The sequence below is a fragment of the Zingiber officinale genome, chromosome 5B (genome assembly GCF_018446385.1).
Source record: "Zingiber officinale cultivar Zhangliang chromosome 5B, Zo_v1.1, whole genome shotgun sequence".
NCBI lineage: Eukaryota > Viridiplantae > Streptophyta > Magnoliopsida > Zingiberales > Zingiberaceae > Zingiber > Zingiber officinale.
This window is the reverse complement of record NC_055995.1, coordinates 94,158,448-94,178,993: the sequence shown is the minus strand read 5'-3', so window position 1 is coordinate 94,178,993 and position 20,546 is coordinate 94,158,448. Positions and strand designations below refer to the sequence as shown.

Genomic DNA, 20,546 nt, shown 5'->3' with positions numbered 1-20,546 from the left:
CAAACATGGTTTTCTTGGTTTTTATTTCAGCTTACTCTTCTTCCATTGATGGAGAAAGGTGAAATTGACTATTGACAGTTCATCTTTTTATTCTATGCCAAAACTTGAGCATGATGACCATTTTAAAGGAGAATTATATGCTAAAATATTATGGAGTTTTGTATCTCAAAGATTTTTTTTATTAGTTTGCTATACAATTGTTTTTAATAATTTAAATATTCAAGTTTCGTCTAATTAATCTCTTAGATGTCGGCCTCTGTAATATTCTCTCTTATTAAGATCGAAACTCTAGTCCTCTTATTTAATCCTGCATCGAACGCGAGAAAGCATTAATTTGCTATACATGAATAACGAAAAGGGAGAAAGCAGTTGCGGCTGCTTGTTGTTTTTTGACTGTTTTTTATTTTATTTTATTTTTTTTCTTTACAATTTTCTTTTTTATCACATTTTTCTTGTATTCAAAAATATTTTGAGTAAAAAAAATTATTAATCCCGGAATAAAAAAAAAAATCTCAATTTTTCGATTCCGGATTGCATGTCCTTTTTGCTGACGTGTCGGGCATGACATATTACTCGAGAATATTGATTATCTAAATCAAATAAAATTTTTGTTGATAATTTTGGATGAATAACCAAGATTATCAAAGATAATCCCGAAGCAAACGTGTCCCTAATATTTTTCTTGTTGAGAGTTGATGTGGCTCGATGTGCTTGTACATACTTTTCGATCGATATGGTCATTTGTCCCGTGTGAAAAAATGACAATAATATTCTCTGCTCGACTAACATGCCTAGATTTTTATACTTTAGAAAGAAAAACTAGCGTAGAATAAACTCAATGTGTAAACTAAAGCTTGAGGAACTCTTTACAAGCGCATACTGAAATTCTCAGAGACATGTTCTAAAAAGAGAGATCATTATTATGATTGAAAGAGTTTAAAAAAAATCCAATAAATATTACTAAATTAGCATCAATGTCAAAGTACAGTTCTAAAAATTCAATTTTCATTGACCTTTATGATCTTGTACACATAAGGAGGTTGGACACCCAGTACAAGTTAGTGAATCAACCTAATTAGAATGGGAAACCAACCTCTAGGTTCAGCGTGGTGAAAAAAAAAATCAATCTATATACTTAGCAAGAGAAGACTCAAGGACCTGAAGTATGATGAAACAGATTGGAATCTAAATGTTGGCACTTACACTGCCATGGATCGAGACCGAACCTACCACAAGGGTGCTTGCGTGATTGGGTTGGTCTGCGATCTCGAAAGAATCATGAATTTTCCACTGAAGGGAGTGATATTTTGCTCACCCAAACAATGGACGCAAATGTTCAAACTAAACGGTACATAAAATGACTCAATATAGACGGCCTCGACAGTTTGAAGCCTCACAATGACAAGGATGTCCCTCTCCGGGTAGTAGCTTGGTACGATAGTCATACGATAATTCTTCCCCTATGACAATCTGACAAAGGATAGGAAAATAAGAATAGCTGTATACAAAAAGACAAATAGGACAGGAGAAAGATGCCATACATCTCGACTTGCATATAGACCGATATGAGCAAGCTGGATGTCCATGCTCTCCACAAAAACTAAATGATCAACTAGATTGGGTGAACAGCTGTAGCCATTTGGAAGATGATAAAATAAGTGTCAGGAGCATTAAAAGGCTAAAGAGAAGAAATACTGACTGGAATATATGCCTCTTCACAAGTTGCAAGAACAAGAGCCGCAAAGCATGAATATTTTACCTGTGATTGATGAATCGTGAAACATTCCCATGTTTAGTTGCATCAATGACACATGGCACCATCCCACCAATCCATTGTCGGGTGCCATCAACATGGGCACTGATGTCATAAATATAGCTACAGCCATCAGAGTCATATCTGAAAATAATGGAGAATCAGCATAGAGGATATGAAAAGTAACATACTTTCATATCATACAAGTATAAGAATCAGCATAGATGCATTAGAATTTAGAAGCATAGCAAACCTCTACCTCTTTGTGTTCGTCTCCTCGACATTCAAGACCTCTCCAATGTACTCGCAAATGAAAGTGCCACGTGAAATAGTCTCCCCAGCCCTGACTGCCCAACCCTGCAAGAACAGACAGACTTAGTCAAGGATTAACAACTTTTGAGGACTTGCAAACGTTTACCTTCTTTTCTGTTCTGAATATTTCCAGCTTAATTTGAACTCCATTCTGCAATACTCTGTTGGGACATGTTGCATCACACTTGCAGCAGGAATTGCATTCTTGGACTAGGAGATCTTTCTGCAAAAATTGTAACAAGATGTCTTACAAGGACAATATACTCCACAAAAAAAATTGAAATTTCATTTGACGAATGATAAAATTTCTACACAAGCATTAAAGCAACATCAATGTAAAAGGTTAAGATGGTTTATCACACCTATTCAAAGGAAATCATCATTAATAGGACAGACTGGATGATTAAAAAAACTCATCGGGTTCCCTTTAAAGTAATAAAATTTTAGAATAATATGGCACGATCATATAGTATCCGAGAAACAAAAAGATTATATAGTTAGACAAGTTGAAATAATTATAATTGAAGGTGTAAGAAATAGAGATTAAACAATATTCTATTTAATGTAATTCAAATTGATTTAAGAGATCTGAATATTCCTATCAATATAGCCTCTTTTTTTTAGAGTTGGCACTAGGTATCCAACTTACGCTGACTAATCCTGGGGTGATCATCTCGGCTCCACAAAGTTTCCCACCGGCCACCAGTAAATCGAAAAGTGCTCGCAACGGGCGGTCAACCGCCCAACATTCTAAGTCAACCGCACATTAAGGGAAATTCATCTGTTAATTCGTCAAAGCTGAGACTCGATCCTTAGATACTTGCAGGCACTCTGCCGCTACACTATTGCCCCGGGGCAATATAGCCTTGTTTACTCATATATAAAGTGGTGAACATAGAAAAATGAGAAAATTTGAGGGAAAATAGATTTTAATAGGTTGTTTCTCTGGAGAGAAAATGATGAAAGATAGAAAGTTGGAAAGATCAAACACCCAACTCTTTTCCAAAAAATGAGAAGTAGCTCCTTCCTCAGATTTACCTATTCCCAATTCCGGTCTTTCTCTCCATGATTATCTTCATCAGGTGCTGGCAAACAAGGACTACTCACCTCAAGTCTCACTCACCACAGGCACTGGCTAGGAGAACTGCTGCTAGTGAACCATAAGGGGGCAAGACAAAGGAGACAGAAGATCAGAGAAAAAGTGGTCTTTTATGAAATCCTTGCATCTTCCCAATTTTTTCTCTTCCCAAATAAATAAATTTTTGCAACTTTCTTCTCTCCCTGTTTTCTGTCATTCTCTGAATATCCACGTCCCCCAACTTTCTCTCTTTCCTAATAAAGACACCCTTACCCGATTGCTGACAAAATCACCAACATGAAGGTAAACAGCTAGATGAGAATATACACAAGGATGCCATGCAGAGGATTCCATCAAGGTCATATATAGTCATTGTAGAAAAACCCTAGAGGAAACAACCTTTGAAATAAAAGATGGTTCATTTGACTGGTCAGGCATATATTTTCAATAATCTAGGTCATTGTCGAGTATTAAGAGACAAGTTATTTATGTATATATTTTAGTTAACACCAAATATTTAGCTCTTTGAACCGACTAATCCGATGATCGGCCCGGCCCTACGAAAGTTTCCCACCGACCACTAGGGTAAATCGGGAAGTAGTCATGGAGGCCCATCCAGCCAGCCAACATTCTTAGGTCCGCTTCTCACGGGAGAGAAAATCCCCTATAGTACGCCTGATATTAAAACCTTAGATCCCTTGGTTATTCATTGGAGGCCTAACCATTGCACTATTTCCCCAGGGGCATCAAGTGACGACTTTTAGTTCTCTACTATGATGATATCATTATCATCACAAATCTTCATTTTCATCAAAATTTAAATGTTCTCTCTAATACCGCAATAACATGATACGAACACCACATATCCCAGACACAAATTATACAAACAAAACCTGAAAATGACAACGCTAATATTAAAATATGATGCAACTTGATTTGTTTATTAGTACATAGTATAACATTATTTTTTAAAGACTGATAATTTATTAAATTATGATACAGCTATCACAAGAATAACACAAGAATTTGCCAACCCACATGCAATCATATTCCTAGGTTTTTGTTTGTTTTAGCTGATCACTAATATTTTGTGGAGTTTTCATGGCCTAACTAAATAAGTCCTTTATTGAAACTCCATTCAAATTGCATGAAAATGTGAGCTAGAATGGATTAAAATTGCATCTATCCTCTGATCAATTATGAATCGATGCACATGCATACTGTCTTCCAGATATTTCTAAATCAATAAGGTCAGAATATTGCCTTGCTCATTGAAAAACTAAAAGAGGCCTTACAATATACATGAATTTGGTGGTTACCAAAGTCTTGCTCTAGTCAATATTTGATCCTGAAAGTGTTTCAAATTGCACTAAGCCCACTAATACATGAATTTTTCAAGCAGCAACCTCCCATTGAAAAAAAGTAGCCACTTTTAATCTTAGAGAGTAGCACTTTTGGTGCATTCGATGACTATTGAAGTTGTTGCCTTTGAATGAAATCAAGTTGATTAAACTGAACATGATTTGTTTAAATCAATACAACTTCATTAGAAGAATTATGATTATTAGAAGGGTCCAGGAGCCTACAATTTATCATTCAAGATGGTTTTTGTCTCAGCAAATTCATCCTTGTAATCCAAATGATTAGCTAAAGACTGTCTAGTGCCTGCGAAATGCATGTTAGAAAGACATTATGGTTTACACATGATAGAATTTTTTTGACCAAACTTACAAGCATGGCTTGATTGTCAAACTTGTAAATTAGAATAATGTGCCCGTGCACAGCTTAGCCAATGCCCCACATTCCACTGGAAGACTTAAAAGTTTTAATTTTTTTTATAAGCTTTAACATGAGCCATAACAGTTATGATTGTTGATTAAGCAATTGAATATATTTAATAAAACCATACGTGTCATTCAGTGAACCAAAATTTATACTAACATACAACCAAATATTTCTATCAGAGTTAGGCTATATATTCATCCAAGTCTAGTGTCTCAGAGATATTGCATCATCATAAACCAGTTTATGGTCTAATTTATTTTATTCTATTTTAATGTTAAATTTTATTGTTTCTGTTTACTATTTCTAGTAAACTTGTCTATTTGCCCTGGATATAAGATGATATTATTTAAGGTCTGAAAGAGTTTCCCTTCTCACTGTTTTCAATCATCCAAGAAATAGTACAACATTTTATATTTTGAAGATTATCCTCTACTGAGATTGCCAATTGAAGCACACAAGCCCATGATATTAACAGATGAGCCCCACAATATATCCTAATGTTGAGCCACTAAGGTTGGTTCAGTTCGCACAACACATTCTAATTTAGATCAATTTGATAAATGAAACTCAAGCAACTAGATAAATAAATTACCTCCAAGACTATCCGGCCTTTCTTATCATAAGCAAATCTACAATGCATTGAGTTTCCAGTGGCATCTTTAGCATTCATTTGATCAGCGTCAAATAAGTATATATGACTGCAACTTTCGGGATAGCACATTGAGTCTGGGCAGTTGCAACCCAGTTGTAAATCCTGCACAAATATACTTGGAAGCCAATCATTCACTATAATGTCAGCATTACTTAGATTAAGAAACTATTCCTATAGAAAGAAGGTATAGTTTTTGCCGCAACTAGCATTTCAATCAAAATATATGAACTCAGCAAGTACCTTTGCCTCCAGAGAAAGATATGATCCTATCAACTGTTTAGTTATATATTTAAATTCTTTCCAAGGCATATGTAGTAGAGGTTCTTGATCATAGGTCCCTTCGTGAGATGCTACAAGGAAAGAATCCTTCAAATACTCATCAACAACACAAGTAATGGGAACTGCTTCTTTGCCAAAACTCACATCTTCACACAAAATAATGCCTTTCTGCAAAGATTTGAAGTTAAGATGTTCTGGGTTGAGTATATAGTGACTTTCATCCATCTCCCAATTTGCATTGCTGCAAGAATCTACCATGTATGCAGGAGTTTGTGCACATATGGGTTTGGAAGCAAGTAGAGGAGCTAAAGAATTTGTCTTTTGTAAAGTCTTGCATCCTTTAGGGCAGATGAATCCATCTAGATGCCAACCTACTTGGATATTCTGCTCACTGCAAAGCTTTAACGCCTTCAAGTAAACATTCTCCGGCAGGAACCCATACTTAACCTTCAATGCATAATGAAAATTAGTTCTGCAACACGCAGAACTTGCAACAGAAAGTAGCTCCGGGCTACTTGGCCGAGGCTTTGTTTTCTGGATCTTAGATATAAAGGTTTCTGCAACTCCAGAGCAATGGATATCCAGCAGCAGCCCAAGACCCAATGATTCAGGTGAACGAGTATTTTGTTCTTTGACAAAGTGTATGGAATGAGAAGACTTGTTATGCTTTGGCATGCCAAAACTAATAAGGCCTTTATATCTCTTTGATGCTTCAAAGTTTTTCTTAAATCTTGGATAGAAATTCCTATTACGTTTCAGATGGTGATTTCCACTCTGTTGAGGAAATTGGATAGTAGAATTTCGGTTCATATGGGCAACTTGGTGGTGCCGACCAAGATCAGGTAGTAGATCAAATCTTAAACCACAAGACTTACAGGTGAATTTTTGGGAACCCTCATGGTTTTCAGTGGCATTGTTACTACTACTGACTATATTGTTTATCTCTATTTTTGGCTGAAGATATTCATCCAGGGGTCGTAGATTAAGGTTTGGTAATCTAAAATCCATTGAATGGCATGACAATATGTGTTGCCATAAGTGATCAGAACTGACAAAGTGACTATTGCAAGACATGCATCTGAAGATTATCGAGTTTTCAAGGAATTGCATGCCATGTCTCTCTTTTACATGGGTTTCAACAACTTTTCTGTTGGTAAATGATGTCATGCAAACAGCACAAGCATATCCTCTAAAAAGCCATCGAGCCTCCTTTTTATGCACTTGAGTCCAGTGTATACCAAGAGTATGGTCATCAGCAAAGACCTCAGCACAAATTTTGCACTTAATACTTATTTCATAGTTCTTATCATTATTTACCGTGGGCATGGGTATTTTGTCTTCCCAGGATGATTTTCCCCTGTCTTTATCCATGTTGAACCCCCAACTATTTGAAAGTTTATCTCTTTCACTTGCCACCAACTTCAATAAGAAATCTCCTGTTGGTGGATCTTTCATGGCTTCAGATAATATCCATGATAATGTGTCACCTCTTGATACTGGCCTTTGACAGGACAGACTAATTTTCATGAATCCATAGAGAAGTTCACATGCTTGGTGTAAACACAACTTTTCCCTCCTTGAGCTGCACTGATTCAGGAGATTCAAAAAAATGTCTTTTGATACTAGTCGACTCCTACCATTTCTTGCACGTTTAAGAAATTTCGGAAGGTGGTTATTGCAGTATAATGTGTGCCTCGTGGCATACTCTAGACATTGATCATCATTATTTTGATGTTGGCTTCCTATGCAGCGTGGTAAATCTGGACGACTACTTAGAGGAGCAGGTAATGCATTGTAAAGTTCAGATGTTTTCATCAAGCAATCTCTTTCATCTGAGGTTATGCCAACCACAACTGGAATTAAATTCTCATGTGTTGTCTGAATTTCTCTTGGTGATGTAAGCTCATTGTGAACCATGTTTGAGCTAGAAGAACTTTCCAAGACCAGATTGTCATTGCTACCTCCCCTGAGAGTGTGCCCTAAGAGATGACTCTTGCTATGCATTGATCCATGACTTCCCAGAAGCTGATGTTTCTTACAAAATGTGGATCCTTGTCGAGCATGATGCTTACAGTTTCTGCCATGAGTAGTTGTGCCCTTGCACATGGGGGCTTCAAGAGGAATTGTTTGCGCCTCATGAGAAAGCTTTTCTGGATTTCGAACATTCAGGTGGGCACAACAATAAATATGGCCATCACTTGCCCATCTTCCACACTGTCGTCCTTTAGATAGGACAAAAGCTTGACATTGTCGATATTTTTCTTTAGCTTCTAATTCATTTTGAGTGTACAGCAAGACTCTGTTTTCTCTTACTGTTTTTGGAAAAATATCCACTTGTGATGACTGAATTAGCTTTACATCGCTACCATCATCTACAAACCCATTGCATGTCTTGGCCAAGGATTGAGATTCTGATGACCCAGCCACCGTATGTAGTTCTTCAAACTTATATGACTTACATGGAGGCTGAGATTTTACTGATTCTTGGTAACTTTTGAAATCAACTTCTATCACATTGTTCTGAAAGAGTTTGGGAGTAGCACATATTTCTGCTTTGCAAATTTCAAGTTTTGAGTACCTCCCACTAGCTTCATTTCCCACAACCAAAGAACCTCTCACATTGTTTGGACCTGTGTTTCCGTAAACATGAGTCGATGGAGAGGAAAAGAACAATTTCATGGCATCTTGTCTCCAAGTTTTCCATTCAGGACCTAACTCAGGCTGCATTGGTGCATTCCACAGCTCATTAATTTTCACCCAGAATATTGAATCCATCAACTCCTGGTTCATGCAAAGATGTGGATCATCCAGAATAATTGAAACTAGTTAACTGACTAGGTATGCCAAAATTGTAATGTAAAGATTGGTAGCAAAGACAACCAGACATATCACAAGGTCCTAGATTTTTAAAAGGATTTACATGCATGAACATAACAAATTAATCCCAGGTGCATAGTACTTACACCAAAATTGATCCAAGGATGCAAGAATTAGTATTACGGAAAGTTATATTCACATTATCAAATGATAGGCATCCTTATATAAACCAGCCTACCCGCACATGGTTAATAACAACTTTTCAGGTAAAATGAGAATAAAAATAGCAATTAAAAACTAAAAATTCAACTTATCTAATAAGAGCATATTTAAGCTCATTAGGACCAATTTACCTGCAAGTGCTCTCACTAATTTAATTTGCTGAAATGAAGCAATTACCATAAAGAACTTGATATTTGTAGCTCCTCCCAATTAACACTATTTTCCAAATTCTAATATATACTACTTTCAGATATACCAAAGAGGAAATTGAACTAAAAATATAATAGCTTGAAGTGTCTATGGCTATTGGTCAACATAATATCATTTTGGCACCATCAACTAATACTCATATAGTGTTGACATAGGTAAATGTCATTATCTTGCCTAACCAACACAATTTGATGATACAAACTGAGACAGCTTGTTTCGACCGACACCATTTGAGACATGAAGATTCTATTCCCATGACTCATCCTTTGATTTCATTTATTGGTCATAAGGAGATGAATCACTTAAAAAATAGAAGAGAGGAAGAGGTGAAGCATTGACCAGAGTACTATAAGCAACAAAGAAGAGTGACACTAGAAGCAGAGAAATTAAGATTTATTCATATATTGCACGTGTTTGTTGAAGTTCTAGATGTATTAGCCAAACTATAAATCCCAGTGGCTAACCGAATATATTTATATGCATGTGTAGAAACTAATTTTAGTACGGATGTCCTAGGAGGACTATTTAATTAGGGCTTTAGGGAAATTATGGGGTTTATCCCATTAGGATAATAGAAAGAACTAAAGCACTCATCCAATGCATAACACTCATTTTTTCAGCATTAGTTCAGTATAAAGACTAATCAAAGTATTTGTTATACTAGAAGAGTCATTTATCGTTACAATAGATGTCAAGTGAATGTGCAATGATGTATACTCTCAAAATAGGACTTATCAAGTTTTTGGTTCATGATTGAGGCCAATAAGCCTCCATCTCTCTTGTCAAGGGATCTTCACTTCTGATAAAATTTATCTTCTTTGTCCCTTTTGGCTATCTTAGTGTAATATCAACCAATCTCCTAGGTTTTAAATATTATATTAGGTTTTCTACAAAACTAAAATGATCCTAGAGTTAAATAAACCACATTACCTCTTTTTATTGAAACATTTCTAGAATAAAAATAATTTTAAAAAGAAGTGTAGATTATGTCCTTAATATTGAAAGCACCGCAACCAATAATATTTAATAAAAATAATCAAATAACATTAAATATAAGAATATTAAAAAAAGATATACTAAAATCAGAGACAAGTGTATCAGTATGCAAAGTATTTTTAACAAAATGTTTAAATATATACCTTTTAAGAATGTAGAAATATAATCAATCTAAAGCCATCTAAAAATTTAACACTGGTTGATGAAGGAAAGCAACCATCCAGTTTTCTAACTACATTAATATTGTTGTTAGACAAACTTGTTAGTTGGACACCAATGTTCAAAATCCCCATGCACTCAAGACCAAAAAATGACCCCTAAAAGAATATAGTCACATATTTTGCTTAAGCACAATAAAAGAACAGCAATAGTCCAATACCCTACCATGTTATATCTAGTGTATCAACAACATGCATTTTAATAATGATCCAAACCAACTTCACTGCCTCTCTTCATAAAATCATGAAAACTAGAACATGTATTAAGCACAATTTCATGGCATCTTGTCTCCAATTTAACAAAATAAGATGACAAATCTAGCTGAATAAAGTGAGCCAGCAATAGATTGCAATTATCCATAGGATGGATCTATAACTACTTATTCAAGTCTTAAAATTCAAACTTCATTTTTTTCATACCTCTATGAGTGTTTCAATAGAGCCAGCACTTTGTGCATTCTGACATTTATCTTTCCAGGAAGACAAATTATTCAGAAGCCAAGTATTATCTATATAACAAGGGAGAATCATCTGCAAGAGATCAACAAGCAAAACAAAGATATATCAGAATCCAGCCATCTTAATCTATTAAGCTCTATAGGCAAGTCAATTCCCTATATTGTTAAATTGCCAATTAGAGGCTGAATGAGGTCAACAAAAGGAAAATTGGATTTAACAATAAGAAACCAATAAAAAATGCTAATAGTAGATGAAGTTGTACCAAGCAAGATTTTGAAATGCATATTGTTGTAAATTATCCTTAATAAAAAATAATCACTAAAATTGAGTAATTGGCAATTTAAATAGTCATCAGTTAATAAATATAAACAAAAATCAGTTTAACCACAAGCAATCAGCATTTAAGTTTCTAAAAGTTAATTAATGAATAAAACATTTAATGAGTATCCAAAAAAAATAAAAATATAAAGGTAATTAAGTGACTGAGTGGAATCATCATTGATTTCATCATATTCCTCATTTGCTATGGTGAGGTGATAGGCAGATTACAGATAGGTGGCGCATGTGCCCTGCTATTGATAGCTCACCAACAAATAAATTGGCTATAGTTGGTGAGCCTGAAGAAGAAAAAATTTACATCGCATATGCTTTGTAATCTCTGGCCAGCACATTTGATCCACCCACATATTGACAGATTATATAACCACATAATCGCAGTTTGTACAGTGTAAGATGTGGAGAACTGTTGCATTCATGGACCACCATGTAGAACAACCAAGTACGCAATAAGAAAAATAGAAAAAAATCAAGGTTTTGGTCTTGCTTGAGCCTTACCTTCTTTTAGTGAATCCATATACACAGAACTCAGAAAAATAGATGAAACAAAAGGTATTTTCTACTAAAAGTAAAATTTTCAAAAGCATGGGTAATCAAAAAATTACCAGTTTTAAAATGAATAATGAATAAACTTGAAAAGGTAAAGTGATTTATTTTTTTGAATTCAAGATGGTGAAAGTATATCAACCAAATGAAAATGCAAAATATTCAAAAGGTATAATAAGATTATACTTGAATCTACCATGCAAATTCAATCTAAAAATTGGACAAATTTTTTATTCATAAAAAATAAAATGAAAGATCTTGAGAAAATACCAAAAGAAGAGAAGAAAATAGTTTCAGGAAATGATGATAAAACATCAAAAATTAAAGAAAGTTATTTGGCAGATAGAATTAAGCGGTGGAAATTAAAATATGGGAAGCAAAATATATTTAAGGAGAAGGTATGAGTACAAACATTAGGTAAAATATGCGGTGATCCTAATACGACATGGGATAAGATGGTATCAAAGTTGAAAATAGTAACTAAGAATGTACTCGGTGCGTTAAAGGGACATGCACCACTAAGTAAGAAATCTTGGTAGTGGAATGAGAAAGTATAAGAGAAAGTAAAGAAAAAATGAATACCTTATAAGGAATTATATATTTGTAAGAACAAGAAAAACTTTAAAAAATATACAATAGCCAAGAAAGAAGCTAAGAGAATAATGAATGAAGCAAAGAATGAAATTTTTGAATAATTATATCAAAAATTAGATACAAAAGAAGGGGAAAGAGACATTTATAGAATAGCTAAAGTGAGAAAAAGGAATTCAAGAGATCTTATCCAAATAAAATGTATTAAAGATGAATGTAATAAGGTCTAGAAAATGAAAGAGAAATAAAAGAACAGTGGAAGAGATATTTTTATCAACTTTTTAATGAAGATTTAGGTGACTAACTTAACTTAGGTAATTTAAGTAGGTCACATGAGCATAGAAATTTAAATTTTTATCGTAGAATTCAAACTTCAGAAGTAAAACAAGTTTTAAATAGGATGCATAATGGAAAAACCGTTGGACCGGATGATATTGCGATAGAGGTATGTAGGTGCCTAGGGAAACAAGGTATTGAATGGTTTACAAAATTATTTAACATGATATTAAAAATGAAAAAAATGCCTAAATAAAGGATAAACACTCTAGTTCCTTTATATAAGAGACATATAAAATTGTGCAAACTATAGGAGCATTAATAATACGTTATACCAAGAAACTTTGGAAAAAAAAGTAATAGAAAAAAGATTAAGGAGACCACGGTGACCGAAAATCAATTTGGATTTTAGTCTAGAAGGTCGACAATAAAAATTATATATCTTCTTAGACAATTAATTGAAAAATATTGGGAGCAAAAATAAGGATCTACACATGGTATTCATTGACTTAGAAAAAGCTTATAATAGAGTCTAGAAATTATATGGATAATTCTAGAAAAGAGAGGGGTTAGCGTAACATATATTGAACTAATTAAGGATATATACGAGGATATAACGACTAAAGTAAATACTTCAGGCGGAGTAACTGAAGTATTTCCAATAAAGATAGATTACATCAAAGATCAACTCTAAGTCCTTATTTTTTTACACTAATTATGGACGAATTTACTACACACATTCAAGACAATGCATGTTGTTTGCAGATGATATTATCTTGGTAGATGAAACACGTGAAGGAGTAAATTCTAAACTAGAATCTTGGCAGGAAACATTAGAAAGGAAAGGTTTTAGGCTTACTAGAATAAAGACAGAATATATAGAATTTAATTTTAACAATATAGACATAATTAGACAATTATTAAGATAGAAGATGACGAGTTGCCTGAACTGAAAGCTTTGGATATTTAGGATCATTTTTACAAAAATGATGAAGGGATCGAGAGAGATGTCTTACATAGAATACAAGCGAGATGGTTAAAATGAAGGAGAGCGTCGGGTGTTTTATGTGATCATAAAGTACCTCTAAAACTTAAAGGAAAATTCTACAAAACTGCAGTTAGATCTGTTATGTTATATGGAACTGAATGTTGGACTATGACTCGAACACATGAGCAAAAGATGAGAGTTGCCGAGATGAGGATGTTAAGGTGGATGTGTGAATATACGAGAATGGATAGAATAAGAAATGAGAGAGAAAGTCGGAGTTGCATCAATTGATGGAAAACTCCGAGAGACACATTTACGATGGTATGGTAATGTTCCAGCTAGGCAATGTGAAACTATGACAAACATGCATATCAAACGAGTAAGAGAATGACTAAAAAAGGCTTAGTTAGCAACAATAAAACAAGATAAAATTTATTTAAATATAAATGATGATGTAGTAGGAGATAGAGTTCAATGGCGTAAAAGGATTCATATAGTCGACCCCATCTAGTGGGATAAGGCTTAGTTGTTGTTGTTGTTTATTCAAAAGAATAAATCCTCTACCGATACACAAATCAAATTATTTTATGAAATCTTTCATTAGATAAGCAATATCATTCAATCGTTAGAAATAATCACAAAAAGAAATGCACATCTTAATCTTACCATCATAAATTCAATGTCAATAGAATCATACCAAAATAAGCACAACCAGTTTCTATCATAGTTATGATCAGTTTGCCATTATATTCTTCATCATTGCAAATGATTTTAATTTTTTTAAAATATCATAGTCATATTCGTAAGTCAATTTAAATAAAGTAATCATGACTATTTGATGTGAAGCAGGTCATGTCTCAATCCATGATTTCGCAAAAAAAAAAAAAGGACAGCCCGATACACGAAACTCCCCCATGCTGGGTCCCGGGAAGGATCCATTGTACGCAGTTTTACCCTGCTTTTTTGCAAGAGACTGTTTCCATAATTCGAACCCGTGACCTTTTGGTCACAAAGCAACAACTTTACGCAGCCTTGCCCTGTTTTTTCTTTTTCTTGTTGCGAAATCCACGATTTCGCAACAAGAAAAAAAATAAATGCTATGCGAGTAAAATAATAGTATTTACCATCCATACCTATCTTAAAAAATAGACATAAGCCTCTAATACACTTAAGAAAAATAGGAGAAATTCATACTTGATTTAGAAAATAAAGTTATAAGAAATATTATATGAATATTTTACCCATCTAATTTGATTTGAAATGATTTATCATTTATATTATGAAATATAGATTATTATGTTACAAGAATTGTCTTGAAGGATTTGACAAGGACTCAGATCATATGCACACAAGTAAATAATTTTCATTGTTGTACTCTCTTAGCCTATGATGTGCATCATCATGTTCATATAATTTTCATCATTTAAATGGAATGTTCTCCTGTCATCCGCATATTCCTGTCAAATATGTTCATCAACTCTTCAGCTAACTCAGATAGATGAGAAGAGATTTTTTTTAAAAAAAAATCTCCTTTGTTGTGCAAAACACTAAAAACTGACACTAAGAAGCATGCAAAGAATCTTACACCAAGTAAGTCTCCAGGAAATGACTAGTCATGATTTCTCTGATCCAAATTTCACTAACCCAACCATTTCCTGCCACACCCAACTTAACAAAAAAACTCAATGAAGTAGAATCGTCAATATCAGATCCATCCCTGGTCAACAAGTTTACAAACTGTACAAACTAGTTTACAGAATTTTTTAAAAAAACCTTGTTCATAGTTGATAATGGTAGGGATGTAATATCAGATCCATCCATATTTAGTCATGTAATATGCGTAATCATTTAATAATGGTAGGGATCAAGTTCTTGACATGATTAAGTAATCATGTCCTGTTGATGACTGTATCATGTTTTGCAATTGGTTATTGATACATAAAATTATGGTAGGGATAAAAAATAGACAAGCCTATCCAAAAAAAACAAAGAATGTACAAATTAAGCTAATTTTTAAAATAGCCACTGAGAGAAGGAACTTACAGTTTGGAGCATCAAAAGCATTCTTCCAAAATCAGGATAATCTCTACACTGAGAAACTTCTCTGGCAAATTCTTTCCAGAAGGCAGCTTTCCGGACATTCTCAATCACAGCCTGGAGAAAGTAGAAAATATACAAAAAAATGTACCATTAGGATAAAATAATGCAATGACACATTCATGATATTGCAATAATATCACCTCTATATGCAGATGATCACTAATATTTAGCATTGTTACAGCAAGCTTTTGCATGACATGTCGACGCGGAATAGTCAAATCCTTCACCAGCTTTCTCCATTTCCGATGGGTACCACGGACAAGTGGTTCTGGTAATTCATTGATGGAACAAACAAGTAGCATATCTGTCCAAGAATATGTCCTGCTACGAGGAAAAAAGATTGGAATGTATCTCTTTCGCTCATGTGTAGGCTTTGCTCTTATGGCTGAAAGTGGACAATCAGCCTGAGGACACTGAATTCCGGTTTGCCACTTACCTCTCCACTGTTTCAAGAGAAAATATGATTACTCAAACACAAGTAAAAGAAAAAGAAAATATTTCTATGCAAAAAATTATGAAAGATGTTTGAATATTAATAATAGGGAGCCATTAGGTCTGTCCTGGAAGTTTAAAAAACCAAGCACAGCATTGTATTGGCTATATGTTTAATAACTAATACATATGCTTTTTTAGAAACACTAGATATTACCAAAAAGTATATTGTGGTAACTTTATTATATATAGCTAGATCCATGAGACAGAGCCGAGCAAGTTTGTACACATCGCAATACACAGACAAACATAGGAGAAAGAAAAACACAGCATCACTTACAATTTATTCAGAAGAAGCAAAAGGTCAAGAACTAGTTTTTATGAGATATTCCTTGAAAGGTTCAAATATGTTTAAAGCCAACTACATTTCTAAGGGCAGTCACTCAAGTTCCCAATGTACAAAGCTTTGCTCTTGCCTCAAGACTCAAGAGTCAAGAGTGCATTGATCATGGGGAAAGCAGAGAACCAACAAGGAGGAGAATAGAGATGAAACTACTGGCAAAACTTATGTGCCATGTGATCCATCCAACAATTCATAGAGGGTTCATGGGATGATTGAGCAGCGTTTCAATTTTCAATTATACCACCTAGAGCATACATGACCATACTAGATAGATTCAGCTCTATGCATGTGTGGGAAGTCAAAGATAGTTAAAAAAGGAAAAATACAACTAGATTAGCTGTAAAAGACAATGACTTTTGACAGTAAGGTTCTCAGGGAATCCTCTCTTCACTATCAACACTAAACAAACAAAAAATCGGCCAGAAATATCCCATTTTAAGCTTTCGCACAAAATTCACTTTATTATTGTTACCTTAGAATTCAAGGATAAAAAAAAGTGTTGACAGAATCATAAACCAAAGATAATAAATAAATGATCAAAGGTAAAAAAAAACATCCAAGTTCTTTACAGGATATGAGAAGATTAGTGAATATATATAGACATACAGGCATGTTGCTATTTATAAGAAGACATAAGGCACACCTTTACCCACAGTGCAACAGGATGATCTGGCTCAAGGGTGTTGTTCCTTTGTGTACCTAACTCTCCCTCTTGGTTTACAATTTGCACAGTGCCCTCATCTACTTGATTCTCATTTTGCACCCGATCATCCTGCTTGACTTTTAAAGAACTGCTGTCAGTGGCCAATAAATGGTTATCTTCTTGCTTCTCCATAACAATGTTATCTTGCTTGAAATCTCTGACACTTGCAAAGTCATCTACTGCAACAAAGGGGCGAGGTTGATCATTTATGTCCCTAAGGGAATGAGAAATACATGTTGTTTCCGATATTGTGTTCTGAATCATATCCAATCCAGAACCATCTGTTTCCCCCTTTTTGTCATCTTTTGTGGAAATGCAATCATTAGAAGCTATTCTATCCACTAATTCAGCTTTTTTTTCCAGTGTGAAGTAACTAACCCTTTCCAAAAAATGAGGATCTGATGAGGAATGCAATTTCATAGTAGAACTAGAAAACATATTATTGCAATCTTCTTTATCAAAGGAACATTTTTCTTGTGCGTGAATATCTGATATTCTATATCCGTGAATGTACGTAACAGAAACTGAGTGGTTAGCACTTCCTTTAGTGCGGTTGGTTTGATCCTCTTCCACCTTGCATTGTTCCAAATCATCAATGTGCATGCTTTCCAGCTGAGTAAATAACGGAATGTGAGGAGAAGTTTCAATACCTTTCAGATTGTCATCTTCTACACAGTAAAACGTATCCACTCCGTATCTTTTCTGAGCAAAATCAACACCGAATTATGTCCTCTGTAACAATTTACCAACAACAACCGTTATCCAGGCATTGTCTGCTGATAATCTGCGCGTGGAAAGCTAGATTATTCTACCACGTCTCTTATTAACTACTTGGGCTTCGACACAGAATGTACTGAATCCCTAATAAACAGACAATCGGCATGGCTCCTTTTTTCACTGCAATTTGGAAACGTCCGAAGTAAATTGAATCCGTCGACCACAATGAACCGGTTAGTCGATATCAAGTCAGTAAATGGAGGATTCAGAGCAGCCAGAACTTTGCCACGCCGACAAACTTAACAAAAAAAATCGGCGACGCAAGTCGCTTCGGCTCCACAGTAGGTGTTCCGCAACGGAAAGAAAAAAAGGGAAATGGTGGATCAGAAAAAATCAGAGGTAACAAGCGATTTCCGGGAAGACGGAGCTAATCTTCAGAGAGGGTAATAGATGAGGGCAGAATCGGAGGACGAAGAGAAGAAGTAGACCAGATAGAGGAGAGGTTTCACTCACCTGCACCGCCCTCAATTTCCGTAGTTGGCGGATACTTTCATCGCCGTCCTTGGTAGGTTTCTCCGGCCACCAGCAACCAGCGCGCCACCGCCCGTCGCCGCCTTCGATGCCTGGGAGATCGAGGATTAGCCTATTCTCTCTCTTAATCAGATGCAAATTTTGTGCATGCGGACCGCATAGAGAAAGTTATGAACAGCCTCCTTGTAACCGTCCGTCCGCCTCTCTTCTTCAATCTCATCCGTCCAAATAATTTGGATGCAAGAGGGAACGATCCTGACTATGTCGACAGAGAAAAATGCTTTTCACACCCAAAAGCCTTTATTTAATGACTTCTGCCACAGATTGGGCCCATCAGATTGGGCCCAAAGTACAATTTGGCCTCTCATTTTCTGAATAATAATAATTTATATAATATAATTTGGGTTCTCATTATCAGAAAAAATAATAGAATATATATGATATAATTTTTCAGGAAATAAACAAATTTATTTATTAAATTTATTTTTTTATTTTCACGTATGATTTATAATCTCTATTTATAAAGATTAACAAATTGAGCGTGTCTTCAAATTTGTTTATTAATTTAATAAATTATTGAAACTTATTTATTTAATTACCTTTATGTATATTGAACAGATTAAAAAAAATTAATAAATCGAATACTAAACTTACTCGAACATTTAGATAGTTTATTTATAATGCAAGTTAGAATTCTATTTGCCCTCAGTTTTTTTTTTATATTTTTGTAATTACAAAACATGCTAAGGACATCCTCGGAGTTCTCATTGTCGATATAGTCATACAGAAAGCTCCTTTCCATTTCCACTCTGCATGAAGTATACGGAGTTGTTTCTTCATATTTTTTTATTTTTTGTTTTTATTAAAATGAAGCTCCTTCCCATTTCCATTCGATAACTATTAGTTAGTATATCAATTAATTAATTAATCACTAATTAAATTAATTCCCTTAACTCAATCAACCACTAATTGATTAATCAAGCAACAAAAAGGAAACAAAATCCTAATTAAAATTGTTATCATCCGTTTCTTCTCAATCTCCGGTGGTAGACCACGACCAGCGATAGAGATCAGTCTGCAGTTGGTGGCGGGGGTTACACACAGGGGTGCCTCGACGGTCGTCGAATGCAAGGGCAGTACTGACCGTGGATGGCGTCAGCAGCAAGGTGCAGACGTTGCCTGCAGGGGTGGCGGCGAGTCTGGCTGCGATGCAGGGTTGACTGTGATGGACAGAGGCAGCAGGACAAACGACCGGCGCCGGTAACGAGGGAGAAGAGGAAAGAGCCTCCGGCGTTGGTTGCTTACCTGGACAGAGGGGTTGGGGCTGCTCGCGACGGCTGCACACAACGGTGATGCTAGTGCGCAAGACAACTAGGGACAACTTGTTGTGGCATGCTGTCGTCGGCAACAGCAGTGGCCGACGGTGAGATGGCACGGTCGGTCGCTCACACCATCGACCAGTGTCGCGGGTGCGCGATGGAAAAAGCTAGGGATGCAAACGAATTGAGCCGGCTCACGAGCTTTTCGAGTCGGCTTGAAAACTATTAATTTGATTCGTATTCAAAATTATCAAATTCGAGCCGAACTCGAACATGTTCGAATTTTTTTTAAGCTGAACTCGAGCATAAATTATATTGTTCGATAGATCGTGAGCCACTCGCAAGCTTTAATATTTTATTAATATAAATTAAATATATATTAAATAAATAAATTTCAAGCCTTTCGAATACCTATTTTCGATTAATAATTCGAATAGTTCGTGAACATGTTCGAATCTTTCGAGCCGAACTCGAACCCGAGCCCTTATTCGAACCGAATACGAACAAAAAATTTTAAATTTTTCGGGCTTCGAATCGAGCTCGAACTCGAATATACCTATTTCAAGCCGAATTCGAGCATTAGATTTTTCTGCATATTCAACTCGATTCGGTTCATTTACACCCCTAGGAAGAATGACGAATAGAAAAAAAAAACAAGAAACCAAAAATAAACTTAGGGTTTGATTACTTTAAACCTAAGTTTATTTCAATCAACTCTCACTTTATATAGGGTATTTTTAAACAGATTTTCTATTACCCCATTTATCCTCATAAAACATAAAAATACTAAATAAAAAATTTAGAAAAATCATAATAAATCTCT

General features: G+C 35.0%; 1 protein-coding gene across 4 annotated transcripts; it reads right to left on the bottom strand.

The window, feature by feature from the left end:
* Nucleotides 1–988: 988 nt before the first annotated feature.
* On the bottom strand, nt 989–18,579 carry LOC121985040 (histone-lysine N-methyltransferase SUVR5-like). 4 transcript variants are annotated; one of them, XM_042538280.1, is made up of 12 exons: nt 18,387–18,575; nt 17,097–18,053; nt 15,759–16,061; nt 15,562–15,672; nt 10,743–10,853; nt 5,821–8,640; nt 5,521–5,682; nt 2,172–2,288; nt 2,013–2,110; nt 1,760–1,897; nt 1,542–1,629; nt 989–1,470 (listed from the first exon to the last, which is right to left on the bottom strand). In XM_042538280.1, the coding sequence occupies exons 2-12, from the start codon at nt 17,757–17,759 to the stop codon at nt 1,363–1,365; spliced, it is 4,719 nt and encodes a 1,572-aa protein (XP_042394214.1). In that variant the 5' UTR covers nt 17,760–18,053; nt 18,387–18,575; the 3' UTR covers nt 989–1,362. The 4 variants fall into 4 exon arrangements, with proteins under 4 accessions (XP_042394214.1, XP_042394217.1, XP_042394216.1 ...); XM_042538283.1 differs by lacking the exons at nt 989–1,470; nt 1,542–1,629; nt 1,760–1,897; nt 2,013–2,110; nt 2,172–2,288 and having other exon boundaries at nt 5,546–5,695; nt 5,821–5,930; nt 6,004–8,640; nt 18,387–18,579; XM_042538282.1 differs by lacking the exons at nt 989–1,470; nt 1,542–1,629; nt 1,760–1,897; nt 2,013–2,110; nt 2,172–2,288 and having other exon boundaries at nt 5,546–5,682; nt 5,821–5,930; nt 6,004–8,640; nt 18,387–18,579.
* Between the last annotated feature and the right edge of the window lie 1,967 nt (nt 18,580–20,546).